Consider the following 13,226-nt stretch of genomic DNA (forward strand, 5'->3'; position numbering starts at 1 on the left):
GTTTTGAATTTACCATTCCTGAACATTCTCTATGTCATTTCATCAGCTGCCAGCTTAAGTTTTAATACCAGTTGTTTAGCTAGAAACTTGGTAAGGGGGCTATGTCCAAGCAGTTTGGTCCTACTAACTCCAAAAGGTGGATATTGTTTGTTTAAGGGTCCACTAATGCCAGGCCAATTCCAGCTCTTTAGTGTGATGTTCAAAAAGTTTTTTTTTCAACTTGATGATTTGGGTTGGGGCATTTAATGAGGAATCCATCATGAGGGCAAACATTCATGAGAGTTAATTAGCAGCCTTTGACTATTAATATTAATTTCATTTCATTTACCAATTTGTGATCTACCTATTAATGCAAGGTGTTTTTTCCTTTCCTAGACTGAAATCCATACAATCATAAAGCCCCAAATTGCGAGGGACATTTTAGGATGCATGGTCAGATTGCCTTGGGAGGTGAACTTAAATTTATCTCCTCACAGCCTGGAACATTTACCAAAGATCTCTTCATGTCAGTTTATCAGCAGCAAGAATCAGCACAGACTTCCTGAGCAATAAAAAGTTCAGTGAAAGTTATTAACTTGGAATGATTATCACCATCATTGTTATTGTTACTATTATCATTATTTTCATTTATAAATTTTATTTTATTGGTTGTTATTAACTTCAAATTCTATTGCCTTTAGAGATTTTCCAGCTATGTTGACCAGTCCATTTATGATCTTGGTCTGGAGCCATTCTACTCAAGTGGGGATGGAAACTACTTTTATAATTCACTATCCATACTCATGTCTGGACATGAAAGTGACAGTGAATTTTTTAGACTGGGTGCAGCAATGTATGGTCTCGCTCACTATAACTACATTGTTGATGCAGTAAGAACAATCAGTTATTTTTTGTTATGTTTGCTAAGCTTATTAGTGTACAATTTTAAAGTCCTTGTTTCATGTTTTAAGTGAACTTTAACAGAGGTCAACCTCTGGATCTCTTTTTCAAAGCAGAGACTGAGGCATAATAAATCAATCTTAAATTAATCTTTAAAAATTAATTTATTAGTTCTTTCTTTAGGTGCTTGTTTATGTGGTTGCTTGTTATACAGAAATATTTTAATCCGGCTGTTAGAGAAATTTGCTACTTTGATATTCTTGGATTACTTAGCAAGCAATCTATAAGGTTGTGACTTTTTTCTTTATCCTCTAAACACTAACTGCCATTCATGTCAATTCATTTCTTTTCATCAACTTCATTTGTTTCCTTGACTGCTTGCAAAACCTAAAATCCTTTCTTGTGCACATGGTTTTCAATCATATTTGATAACTGTCCAATAAACTAATATTTGTAGTAGCTGGATAGATATCTTTATTAAAAATCCCATGGCAGCCTAATAAGGCTGAATTGCATGATTATTTACAATACAATACTGGCTAAAATTGTAGGAATAGTAGCCATCTCAGTGTCGTGTTAACCGTTCCTGTAGTTACTTACTACCCTCTCCTTAGAAGTAACTAAACTGCATTTTGAAAAATTATATTCCGTTCGCAATATAACTTTAAAAGGAGTTACTTTGTGCTTCTGTCATATTTCTTTTTACAGAATGCGTGGTATTTTACTGATAGAGGCGATGCTTTGCAGTGGGCAGCCAGTGTGAGCCTTTCACCAAACGAGGTTCAGGAAATTAAAGACAAATCCATTCAGGAAATTGTCGCAAAAAGTGTCCAAAGCCAAGTCTTCAATGCCTTGAAGAATTTTACTGATATTGGTAACTAACTTGAGACTTGTTCGTTTTAAGGACTGGCTCACATTCTTTTGAATCAATTCCACATCTTTATCATCTTATTACAACCAGTTATCAGCTCGTTTCTCCAGGCAAGTTGGCATTACAATACTGACATCCGCAGTTTTTTTTTAGAACTCTTGCAGGTAACCTCTGCTGCCGGCTTTTTGAAGAAACCAATACAACAGCACTGCGAACTGTCTGGGGCTGTATGTTACAACACAAAACAAAGTCCTCCTTATTGCTTCCAGCCAGACCGGGAAGAGGGGCCTTTTCACATCATCTGGCTGATGCACACACAAACACCTTCAACCATATATGCTCCCTTCTGCCATGGAAGTGTGTTGCATTAGATGCTTTCTTGTGCGTGTTTTGGCGAGGATTTAACATTCCAACATTCAAGTCGCAATGAGATGGTGCAGTGCCTTACCTGCTTTGAGTGGTACCACTGCGTTTGTTTGGGCATTTCTTTCGAAGAGGCCAAGGATTCCACCATAGTGGATTGTGGCTGCACGTTGCCCCACCCATATCGGAGCCACGACATGTGAGTGTACAGTGGAATCCCTATTTTTCGAACCTCCTGATAACTCGAACCCTTGAAATGCTGTTTCCCTTCCCTCAGTCGAACACTGTAACTTTACCCCGATTCCTAAAGCTACCTTATTATTTGAACAAAGTTTTGTTTATCTTTAATATTGGAAGAAATCTTGATTCCACTGTACTTTTTCTGCTACTTTTTTGTTTTGGCTCGTTTATAATGTATAACGTAGCGTACTGTTCATTTTATCTATTATATTTTGTAGATCGGTGTACTCAAACCAAGGTGGCATTCTACGGTTTCTAGCGAAGGCGTATTTGAAGGTTTGTACGTTAAGGATACACTTATTATAGAGATTTTTATCAAATCTAAATTATGGGTTAAAGTTTACATTGCTTCCTTTCCTTTTCAGACATCAACAACAGGACTCCTAATAAACAAAAGTATACATTAAGGCTAGCATTGAACACCGAACATCGTCTTTTGTCGCACCGAGACTTGATGAGGTTGGTAACAACTGGACCCCTCGGAGGACACGCGGTAAATTCATTTGTAGATTTAAAAATATCTGAACAAAAAGAATTGCGATACTTAGAACCGATTGTAGGACATCGACAATTACTGACTGTGTACAGGAACAAGTTGCTTTGCGACGTAATTCCGTTTTTCCAGTGTTCTTTAAAATATGATTGTTTAAATGCCATTATTCCGCATAACGCAAAAATAATATGCTCGCACGGCCTTAGTTTAGTTTAGTTTCGCGATTTTCGGCTATCATGGTACACAACATGCAGGGTGTTTAAAACTAACAAAAAAGTAAAGCGACCTTTGCGTTTTTTATCTAGTTCCTATTGACATTATGATCCTTTCGGTTTTCAAACAAACAGGCCGAGCGTATGACAGCAGTTGCAATGCCTATCATTTCTTCACTTACGAAAGACCTTTCCCTACAGACCCGGCTCTTTATGGATGTGATGCTCCCAGAAGTATTGTATTTGAAATTGTTTCTAGTACGGCACGGCTTATGGTTTAGTATCTGAAGACTTATCATATTTTAATCTTTCAATTATTTACCGCGACTTTTCCAGCTTAAAAAGAGGAGTTTTTGATGACAAGCCTCATCTGTGACGGTCACCTCCAAACTTGCCCAGTGTTTTACATGTAACTTTTTGGGTGGACAGGTTTCCAGTATGCTATATTTCCAGAGGGTGTACAATGCAAACCGTTTTTTTTTTTTAGGAAGTTATTTTAAACCAAAATTGTCTAAAAAGTTCATGCTTTTTCTTCTTATCTTTCAGAGCATAATCAAGTTCATCATGGAAAAAGAGGATTTCAATTATTTTAGAGCTTCAATTTTCTTTCAAAATAGTCTTGTTTCGGCAGCAACTTCATAGATAGTTTTAGGCTCACTTTGCCAAACATAATTGTCGGTTTTATTACATAATCATGACAAACCACATATCAAATTGTGGTCACCAATACATTGGCGAAAGTTTTGATCCGGGTGCTTCAGGAAATTAAATCCAGTCCGCTCTTAACTTCGCGTATTTTATCCTGTATTTTCTTATGTTTGATACAAATAGTGCGGTGGTTTAGTTATTGAAAACCCTTAATAACAGGAATAAATTGCAAGAAAATAATACAGTTGTTGGTAGTTATACGTCTTAGGTTATTTAAAATGAAATAATTATTAGGTGCTACACCAGGTCACTTCTTTAAACCAACGAGAAAAATTCCTCATCTTCACACTTCCGATACGATGTACCTTTTCTATGCAGCCTTGTTTCCTTAATGCGGTAAATCTATCCATCATAAGCATTTGTACCAAAACAGGAAGGGTATTTAAACGAAACCGCAACACAAAAAAGGCCCAACTCATTTGATAAGTATGTTTAAATTACTCTGAATAAACCGGAATAATGACGTTACGCGGACAAAACAATCGAAACTTTGTCCGACTTAAGAAAATCATTTACATTGCAATGAACAGCCTTGTAGTCAGTCAAGTGTTACTAATCATGATCAAGATAAGAAAGGGAAACAAAAGGCAAGAAACTATTTTCTATCATTTAGTCTTGTTAATATATATATTTAGGCAAGCCTAAAAGCGGAGCTCCACGGTTATGTGTTGTTTACTGCACTTAAGAATATATTTTTTTCCATTCTGGTAAATAAGCGGCTGAAATATTAAAAGTACAGTTTATAGTGGATCATCGGTGTTGAATTAAAGTCGCCTACGGTTAAACTAAATACTTTCATGACAAAGCAAAATCTGCCCATGGCACCTCAAATGGTCTTGAGACGCTATCAGTTAAATGAACTCAAGATGTTCAAAATTAGCTCACGGCAACAGCAAAAGACAAAACACGTAAAAATCAAAACAAAACAGAGAGTAGAAACCAGTTTTGAAACTATAAGAAATCAAATCATTTCTACGCAGCGCGAGAAAATGCCGAAATGTGAAAATAAACAGAAACAAGAGATCAATTACTTTATGAGATGAAGCCTCAAATTCCCAACTAACAGTCGCCGAATGAAACAAACTTGAAAGAAACTTCAAAACGATTAATTTTCATTCAAGATGCAGACAAGAAAGAAATTGAAAAGGGCGGGAATGTTCGAAATAAAATAAGACAGGCCGTTTTGCATTGGACAGCCTGTTCAAATTAATTTAAATCCACACTGTATTACCACGCTAAAATAAATAACGGTCAACTTTCATTCAAGATAAAGCTTGAAATGTATCGACAAACTAGAGACAATTCGTTACACAGCGGCCGCCGATCTGTTCAAATTAGTCGAATTAATTAAGGCGAAAGATCTGATTTTCAACCGACGGCTTCAGCAGGCACTTGACGCTAAAACTAGCTAAAACTGTAAAACCACTAAAAACTGTTTTACTTTAACCACCGCGTTCTTTTCTACCATTTATTCCGGTTTCTAAAACTGTATAACCACTGAAAACTGTTACATTGCTACACCTTGGGACTCGAGCTGCTTACGCCGTAGCGAATTTCGATACCAAATGAATATTTTACAATGAGTCATGAAGTTCTTTTCGTTCATGTATGACAAGGATCCTTTAAGAGACTTCAAGCATGAATTGGCTTGTTCTGCTGCCTGACTGTTTAAGGTGTCCCACTGAGGATAACGGGAGAGGTTGTAAGCATCAGAGCAACCTGAAAAAGGAAAAAAAAAACAGGTTCGATTGCTTTGCATTGGTACTGACAAAGTTAAGATTAAAACATTACTTCGAATGTGCTTCAATAAATGTGCGTAATGTGCCATTAGATTAGTAGGAGGGGATAGACCCGAGAGCATAGCTAAATGAAAACGGAAGATGAAAGACGGCCAAACCAAAAAAGCCAGTTTTGGGTGATTTACGTACCTGTATGATTCCGCCAACGCAATCGATCCACAAGGAACTGAGAGTTCTTGAAAAAGACTGGATCCCGATTAAACATCACGAACGCAAATTGTAAGCGTTGTTGTAGACAATCTGGCAGGGATCTGTCAAAAAAAAAAAAGAAAAATTGTAATTAACCTACATTTATTATGACTCGTTTAATATAAAATCACTCTGATAGAGGAAATTAAGAGAAGAAAAACTCACAAAAAACCAGGCCCCGGTTGTCCAACGGGTGGATAACGCTATCCACAGAATTAATCATTACTCACCTTTAAGTGTTGCGATAACATACAACGCTATCCACTGGATAGTGATTTTTTTCGGTGAATAGCGTTATGCATCCTTCAAACCGGGCCCAGGTAATAAAAAGAAATTTTCTTCGCACACAACGGCATCCAATCAAAGGCCACAACATACACATGCACATTAAATCGAACTTACCTCCTGAGAAACGCATTCAAAACACTGTAAATGGGATGTTGGGAGATTCATTGCAAAGCATTACACTAAATCCATAAGTTGTACCTAAAATGGAAATCAGAAGAGAAGATATAAAACCGTTTTAAACATAATCACAGCAACACTGGGTACACTGAGTGCCTGAAAGCATGTTGTGTAAGAACATGTAATGAAGGCTGAAGAGAGGGTGTAACTGGGGTACATCACTAGACAATAGAAATCAACAACCTTTATTTATACAGGTCGTTATGCCATTTAGCCAATAAATTGTAAGAAAAACTTCGATTTAGTCAGTAAACAGCAAAAAACAAAACAAAACATTTAAGTTAGTTAATTTGTGCGATTCTTTGACTTGACAGCTGCAGATGTTATACTTCTGAAAACTAAGCGTTACAAACAGTTTCGGTCTTTCAAGAAAATGACATTTGTTGAGAAAAACCTAAGCCTGATAACTAAAACCACAGGCAGAGCGTAAACCCGGAGCTTGTCAGGATAATCTGGAATAAACAAAGGGTAACAATAGCTAGTTGGGGGTCAGAGTGAACTGAAATTTACATTTTTTAAAATCAGAAGTAATGTTGTTCGTCGTAGAAATTAATACAAATATTAATACAAACTCATAACATTATTGTACCGTGTTTACAGTGCACTAAGAAAACTCCAGGAAGTAAGGATGGGTGTCGAGTACTCCTCTTTGTGCAGATGTTTGGAGTTGTGTCATCCAGGCAATAGTCACCACGACTTCTTACCACAGGCAGGCAAGGATAGTATTCTACATCATTTGTGCGGTGTACATCCAATTGCACAGCATCTGGTATTGATCCATTTCTGCTGAACGGAGACTTTGCTTTTTCCAACAGGTCAGTAATAAATGCAGTCAAGGTCTCAAGAAGCTGATCTCCTTCCACAATGTCAAACAGGAGGGGAAAAGTTTGCTGGAGTAGAAGCATGTCTTCAGGACACTGCTCGACTGGTCCGTTGCCAATGAGTCTGTGGTAAAATATTTCCAAGGAGTCCAATTGGGGGAGAAGTGGGGAAGCTTCCCCTAATGCATTGAAAAGTCCAGTAATAGGTGTTGGAAAAGAGACATCAGATCCACAGAACAAAATGCACCAGGAAAGAAAACTACCTTAGGCAGGTGCACAATGCTGCAACTCCAGGTGTAAAGAGGTCAATACTGTGTAATGTAACCTTGCTAACATCACGGCCTACTTGATCCACCATCTGCCTGACATGTTTTTCAGCAAGGTAAACCCTGTCACGATGCCTAGTGATGTCATAAAATATTAATTAGCCTAAATGCAGATCTCTTCAAACAAAGCAAATAAAAACAGGTGATATTTAGACACATTCAAAGTCCATCTCACTGAATGTAGGAGGAACTGGAGCTGGTCTTAGTCTGGTCTCAACCCCTCAACTGATCCAGAAAAAGAAGACCTCATTCCAAGGTCTTTGCAGGGTCAATGAGACACACAAGCTTCACCACCACGACAAGGTGCCAGCCCAAGGTGAAGGATTAAAAATATTTAAAATGATTATATTAATCAGTAATCAAACTGAATCAAGTCATAGTCTTTGCATCAACAGATTAATATATTATATCATGCTCACATTCTAAAATAGAACTCCTTGAATCATACTGGGAACCAAAATAATAGAATAAATAATGCATAGAATATTTTTTTAAAAAATCATAAGCATAAATAGCAACTTATCTTCCTGTTTCTCATGTTACAGTCGATGGACTCGGTGATGAATAAGTAGACTTCAGAGAAGTACAAAGCTCTTGTCTGAAGGATAGTGCTTTAGCATCACAAATGACAAAGTGCAGACTGTTATCTTTGCCACAGATGGCACAACAAAAACCTTCTTCATAGTTTATGTCAGGAAGGTTCAGGAAACTGCAGCAAGCAAAACGCCAGTGGTAGTACAATAACATCCTCTTGAAGTCCAATACATGTGCATCAGCCATGATCTCTTGCCAGACACCGTGGTATGTAAATAGAGTGCACCTAAAAAAAGAGAACATAATTTAAATATAGCTTTTTGAAAGACAATTGAATGACATACATATACAATTTTATATCGTTCTTAACCCTTTCACTCCTATGAGTGACCAAGACAGAATTTCTCCTTACAATATCAATATAATATCAAGCATACAAGTGATGAGAATAAAGAAAAATATCAATTTGAGGATTATAAGTTGATCCAATACCAAATTCTCCGAACTAACATCACAAGAACTGTATGGCAGACAGTAAGGAGAATTACTGATGAGATCTTGGGAGTTAAAGGGTTAAGACAATGCTTTTCAGTCAATGTCACAGGCAAAACTTCAGAGATACAATAAATCAGAACCCTCAGCTCTTAATTTGTTGATTATTTGTTTTTTTTCTGGTACCTGATTCTCATTGTAAACCATCATGTGCAGACAAATGAGTCTTTGATTGTTTAGTATAATTGTTGTAAATTATAATTGTTGTTATAAGTGTCTGCTGTATGTGTTCCAGAAACATTTAAATTTATCAAACAAAGTACATTATTTGGTATTCAGATGTCACAATAATGTTATTTTCAAATTCACTGTTAACTATTAGGTGGTATGTGATTACTTGAAAAAATTTCAACATTATGTAATTTTCATTAGGCCATTCTCAACACAACATCAAAGTAATGTGCAATAAGTGTGTAGGCCTGTAAGACTTCAACTTTTAAACTGCAACAGAGAATTAATTTATGATACAGAATAAGATACATGTACCTCCCCTTAAGAAAATGAAACAAAATCCCTCAAGACGTCATAAGAAACAATGTAGGAAGCCATGTTTAACAAAGCAAGCTCTGAGCCATCAAACTCCACTTTTCCATCACAGATTTCCTCAACACAAGTATAATATAATACTGAAATGAAACATACAGGAATCATTATTTGCTTATTACAAAAATTTAATGATAAGATGACATAAAATTACTCATACGTGACGTGTTAGTAGCTACAGGCATGAACCATTTCATATTGTATTCAGAACATTTATGCTTGGAGAATATATAAATTTAAGTTATATTATGATTGTAAATAGGGAGCAGACAAGTATTTTGATCCATGGACAACAACTGGAAGGTGAATGTTGTTATTTTTGATGCATTGATAACTTCACCTACAAATTTGAAAGCTCCAGTTTTAGAAATTAAAACAAAAGACGGTAATTGTGAAGAAGAGCTCCCCAAAAAACCTGTCGGCCGACTGTCGGTCAACTGTCGGCCGACAGTCGGCCGACAATCGGCCGACAGTTGGTCGTCTGTCGGCCGACAGTCGGCCGACTGTCGGCCGTTTGTCGGCCGACAGTTGGCCGACAGACGGCCGACAGGTTTTACCCGAAATATAGGCTACCTGTCGGCCGACAGTGGACCGACAGTCGGCCGACTGTTGGTAATGTGTCGGTAACCTGTCGGTAGCTTGTCGGTAGCTTGTCCGTGAAACGTTAACATAAACCTTAATGTTTTCTCTCGGTTTTCGCTTGATATAACATCCAACATGTGTAATACGTTGACAATTGACTTTCAAAATTTGGTGGCTCCTAAAGGAGCCGTTTTGTGAGTGGTGAAATATACAAGATACTTCACTCGTAGAATCGTGATTTTAGCGGCGCGCGCCTAAATCGATCATCGCATCACGCATCCAAGTCTAATTATCGAATTGTTGCGTATAGTAATTTATTACTTAACATAACGAGTAAAAAGATTCACAGTTGTATCATTTATTAAACTTGAAATTGGAAATAACAATTCATCCCAAACCTGCAAGATAGAGGACGATGTTAGCAACACAAACGCACAAGGTAAACATCATTGTTACATACATAACATACCATAAGAGGCAGCGTTGCATTGTTGGGCGATTTGAACGAAAGTGTTTGTATTCTTGGTTTTCACGTGACGTCACAGCATATGCAAATTAGGCGTCCGCCATATTGGTGTCGCAAAAGCTTATTAGCATATGTCAAAATGCAGTGTTTTGGTGCATGATTCTTTAAAAGTATGTCGCGTGATTTGGACAAAATTTCTGAAAACATCAAAAAGGAAGAAAAAAAGGAAGATATTTGCAATATACCTTTAAGCGACTATGTTAAAAGACTAGAGCCACATGTTAAACAAAGGTATTTAGAAAAAATATCACTCGTGGGGATCGATCCCGCTACATTGATCGACGCAAAGTTAGATCCACAATGTTTACCACCCATAGAAGCTACAGATCTCCTGTGCTATTTGGTTATCGATACGAGTTATTACACAAAGAAACAGTTCAAAGCTTTCAAAAGCTTGGAGGCCTACAATCAGATGGTGTCGGGTTTTATTTCCAGTGTTGAAGGCAAAGTCATAGGTGAAAAATTCGTGGTGATCGGAAAGGTGAGACATTCTCAACGAATGAATGAGCGACCATTTGCAGTTTGGATTATTACTAATAAGGAGGGAACCGTGTTATCAGCCCACTGCCTTGGTTGTAAAGCTGGACTAGCTGAGACTTGCTCACATATTGCAAGTATTTTATTTCATATCGAAGCTTCAACGAGAATTAATGAAACGCTGGCATGTACGCAAGTAAAGTGCACGTGGTTGTTACCGACATATGTGAGTGAGGTTCCTTATGCTAGGGTCAAAGATATCAACTTCAAGTCGGCGAAAAAGTTGAAAGATAACTTAGATACCTGTATTGAGGGACTATCAGAAAACTCTCCACCTTCCTTATCAGCACCTTGCACTACAAAGAAAGCTAAGGTCTCGACAGAACGGGTTACATCTGGAGGAACTGAGCTTAAACATTTGCTTGCCAAAATAAATGAGTGCAAGTTCAAACCTGTTGCCTTAAGCTTGATTGAACCCTATTCTGAACAGTTTATCATGAAAAGTAGAAGTATCCCAACCATTTCTGACCTTTTTGATCCATGTAATTTTGACTTGTCATATCCAGAACTCCTAGAAAAGTGTGAAAATATTGATCTGACTATTTCAGAATCACAGGTAGAATTAATTGAGCAAGACACCAGGGAACAGGCTAAAGGAAATGCATTTTTCAGGCACAGAGCTGGGCGCATTGGTGCATCTCTGAGTTGGGCAGTAGCTCATACTAACCCTGCTATGCCATCACAATCCTTAATTAAGTCCATCTCATATCCTGATCTGTTCAAAGTTACTACTAAAGCAATCAGTCATGGCCGTAAGAATGAGAGTGCTGCAGTGAATGCTTATACCAAGACTATGCTAGAGACTCACAGAGATCTGAAAGTTGAACAATGTGGTATGATAGTGGATAAACAGCACCCCTGGATAAATGCTACTCCAGATTTTTTGGTATCATGTTCATGCTGTGGGAATGGTTGTGGAGAAGTCAAATGCCCTTACAACATTGAAAACTGTGACCTTGAACGTTATGTGGAAAAGAAGAATTCATGTCTTGAAAATGTCAATGGAAAGGTACAGCTCAAGAGAAATCACCAGTACTTTTTTCAAGTACAGCAACAGTTGTTTATCACAGACTCTCAGTATTGTGACTTTGTTGTGTGCTCTATTGACAATAACAATCAAACAAGGTTTTTCTTGGAGAGAATTTACAAGGACATTTCACACTGGGAATCAGTTCTTCCAAAACTCACCAAAGTGTGGAGATCTTGTATCCTACCTGAAATCTTAGGAAGATGGTACACCAGGAAGCATGAAATTGCTGCACCTGTACCAGCAGGTGATATAAAGCCTGTTTGCTACTGCAGAAAACCCAAACCAGAAGAAAGCACAGTGCCTTGTCAAAACCCCAAGTGCCCATTCATTGAGTTTCACCTCTCATGTTTAGGGATATCTGATCCCTTACCCAAAGTATGGTACTGTCCAAGCTGCCAGTTACTTCCAGAATGTAAGAAAGCCAAGAGAGTTACTAAGATCAAGCCTGATTATCAAAAGAACCCTGATTTCGATGAAGCAATGAAATTACAGTCCATTTGTGTTTGCAAAACTAAACCTGTTGTAGGGGAAAAGCTGCTGAAATGTCATAGTCAATGTCAGAGTGGGAAATTTTTCCATCTGAAATGTCTAAACTACAAGAGGATGCCCAATAACAGCAAGCTATATTGGGTCTGCAAAAATTGCAAAGTGAAGAAAAAACCTGCAGACAGGTCTTCATTAACTATCCCTACCACATGTTCTTCTTATACCACCAGTACTACATGTACTGTCAATAATCCATCAGCTTCAGTTGTGTCTGGAACTGAATATGAAAGTGACAAGGACATAGAAATACCCTGTGTGACTGAAAGCAGAACAGCTTCTGAATCTTTTGAAGATCTACATGAAAATGAGTCAAATAAATACTGTACTGGAGATGAATATGAAAGTGATGAGGACTTAGAAATAATCTGTGTGACTAAAGGTGTAGCTAACAGAATTGCATCTTTTGGAGATCTAGATGAGCATGACTATGACATAATCTCATCTCCTGATGGCTGGTTGGATTGCAAAATAATACAGGCAGCACAAATATGCATCAAGAAAGTAAATCCTCTCATTGAGGGTTTTCAAAGACCAACTCTTGGAAGAGTAAGGAACTTTGACATAATGACCAGTGACTTTGTTCAAATCTTACATACGGGTAATTCACATTGGGTGTGCATTAGTTCTATTGGTTGCACATCAGGATGTGTTAATTTGTACGACAGTCTGTACAATGACATTATTGATGATGAAGTTGAGCAGCAAGTTAAAGATCTGCTACCAGATAACTTTGTTGGCATTGAAGTTGTACCAGTGCAGCAACAAATGAATGGCAGTGACTGTGGCATTTTTGCTGTAGCATTTGCAACATGCCTTGTGTTTGAACTCAACCCTTCAGATTTTATGTTTGACATCCCAAGAATGAGACCACATTTACTTGAATGTTTGAGAGCTGGTGAAATCAAAGTTTTTCCACATTTTTGAATACATTTTACACTAAAAATGTTGTTTTGTTGTTTCATGCTAATCTCAAGAGTAGCAGTCATTAAAAAAAAAAATCCAAGAAGAAT

The 13,226-nt window shown here is 37.5% G+C and overlaps 4 protein-coding genes and 1 pseudogene across 14 annotated transcripts in view; 3 read left to right on the forward strand and 2 right to left on the reverse strand.

Moving 5' to 3' along the window:
* Nucleotides 1-4,516, forward strand: part of LOC131789193 (uncharacterized) — a 67,310-nt gene extending 62,794 nt beyond the window's left edge. The window contains exons 6-12 of one of the 5 annotated variants that reach the window (XM_066172378.1): nucleotides 376-555; nucleotides 681-869; nucleotides 1,588-1,753; nucleotides 1,904-2,312; nucleotides 2,572-2,629; nucleotides 2,719-2,846; nucleotides 3,605-4,516. The gene's annotated coding sequence lies outside the window, so the exon portion shown is untranslated. The other 4 variants (XM_066172382.1, XM_066172381.1, XM_066172380.1 and 1 more) reach the window with 4 other exon arrangements.
* The window catches only part of LOC136276929 (uncharacterized), a 74,791-nt gene that overhangs the window by 56,272 nt on the left and 5,293 nt on the right, over nucleotides 1-13,226 (reverse strand). Inside the window, exons 1-6 of one of the 6 annotated variants that reach the window (XR_010718799.1) lie at nucleotides 7,542-7,866; nucleotides 7,304-7,441; nucleotides 6,809-7,219; nucleotides 6,157-6,240; nucleotides 5,695-5,816; nucleotides 5,221-5,485 (exon numbers count right to left, since the gene is read on the reverse strand). The gene's annotated coding sequence lies outside the window, so the exon portion shown is untranslated. Of the gene's footprint in view, nucleotides 1-5,220; nucleotides 5,486-5,694; nucleotides 5,817-6,156; nucleotides 6,241-6,791; nucleotides 7,442-7,541; nucleotides 7,869-13,226 lie in introns of those variants that run through there. The other 5 variants (XR_010718798.1, XR_010718797.1, XR_010718800.1 and 2 more) reach the window with 5 other exon arrangements.
* The window catches only part of LOC131797148 (axoneme-associated protein mst101(1)), a 68,437-nt gene that overhangs the window by 25,693 nt on the left and 29,518 nt on the right, over nucleotides 1-13,226 (reverse strand). The gene's annotated exons all lie outside the window — the stretch shown is intronic.
* LOC131785618 (uncharacterized) overlaps nucleotides 1-13,226 on the forward strand; it is a 68,420-nt pseudogene that overhangs the window by 2,032 nt on the left and 53,162 nt on the right.
* LOC136283279 (uncharacterized) lies at nucleotides 10,184-13,140 on the forward strand. Its single transcript, XM_066171844.1, has one exon. The coding sequence runs from the start codon at nucleotides 10,216-10,218 to the stop codon at nucleotides 13,138-13,140; it is 2,925 nt and encodes a 974-aa protein (XP_066027941.1). The 5' UTR covers nucleotides 10,184-10,215.

Source organism: Pocillopora verrucosa, chromosome 9, assembly GCF_036669915.1.
Source record: "Pocillopora verrucosa isolate sample1 chromosome 9, ASM3666991v2, whole genome shotgun sequence".
NCBI lineage: Eukaryota > Metazoa > Cnidaria > Anthozoa > Scleractinia > Pocilloporidae > Pocillopora > Pocillopora verrucosa.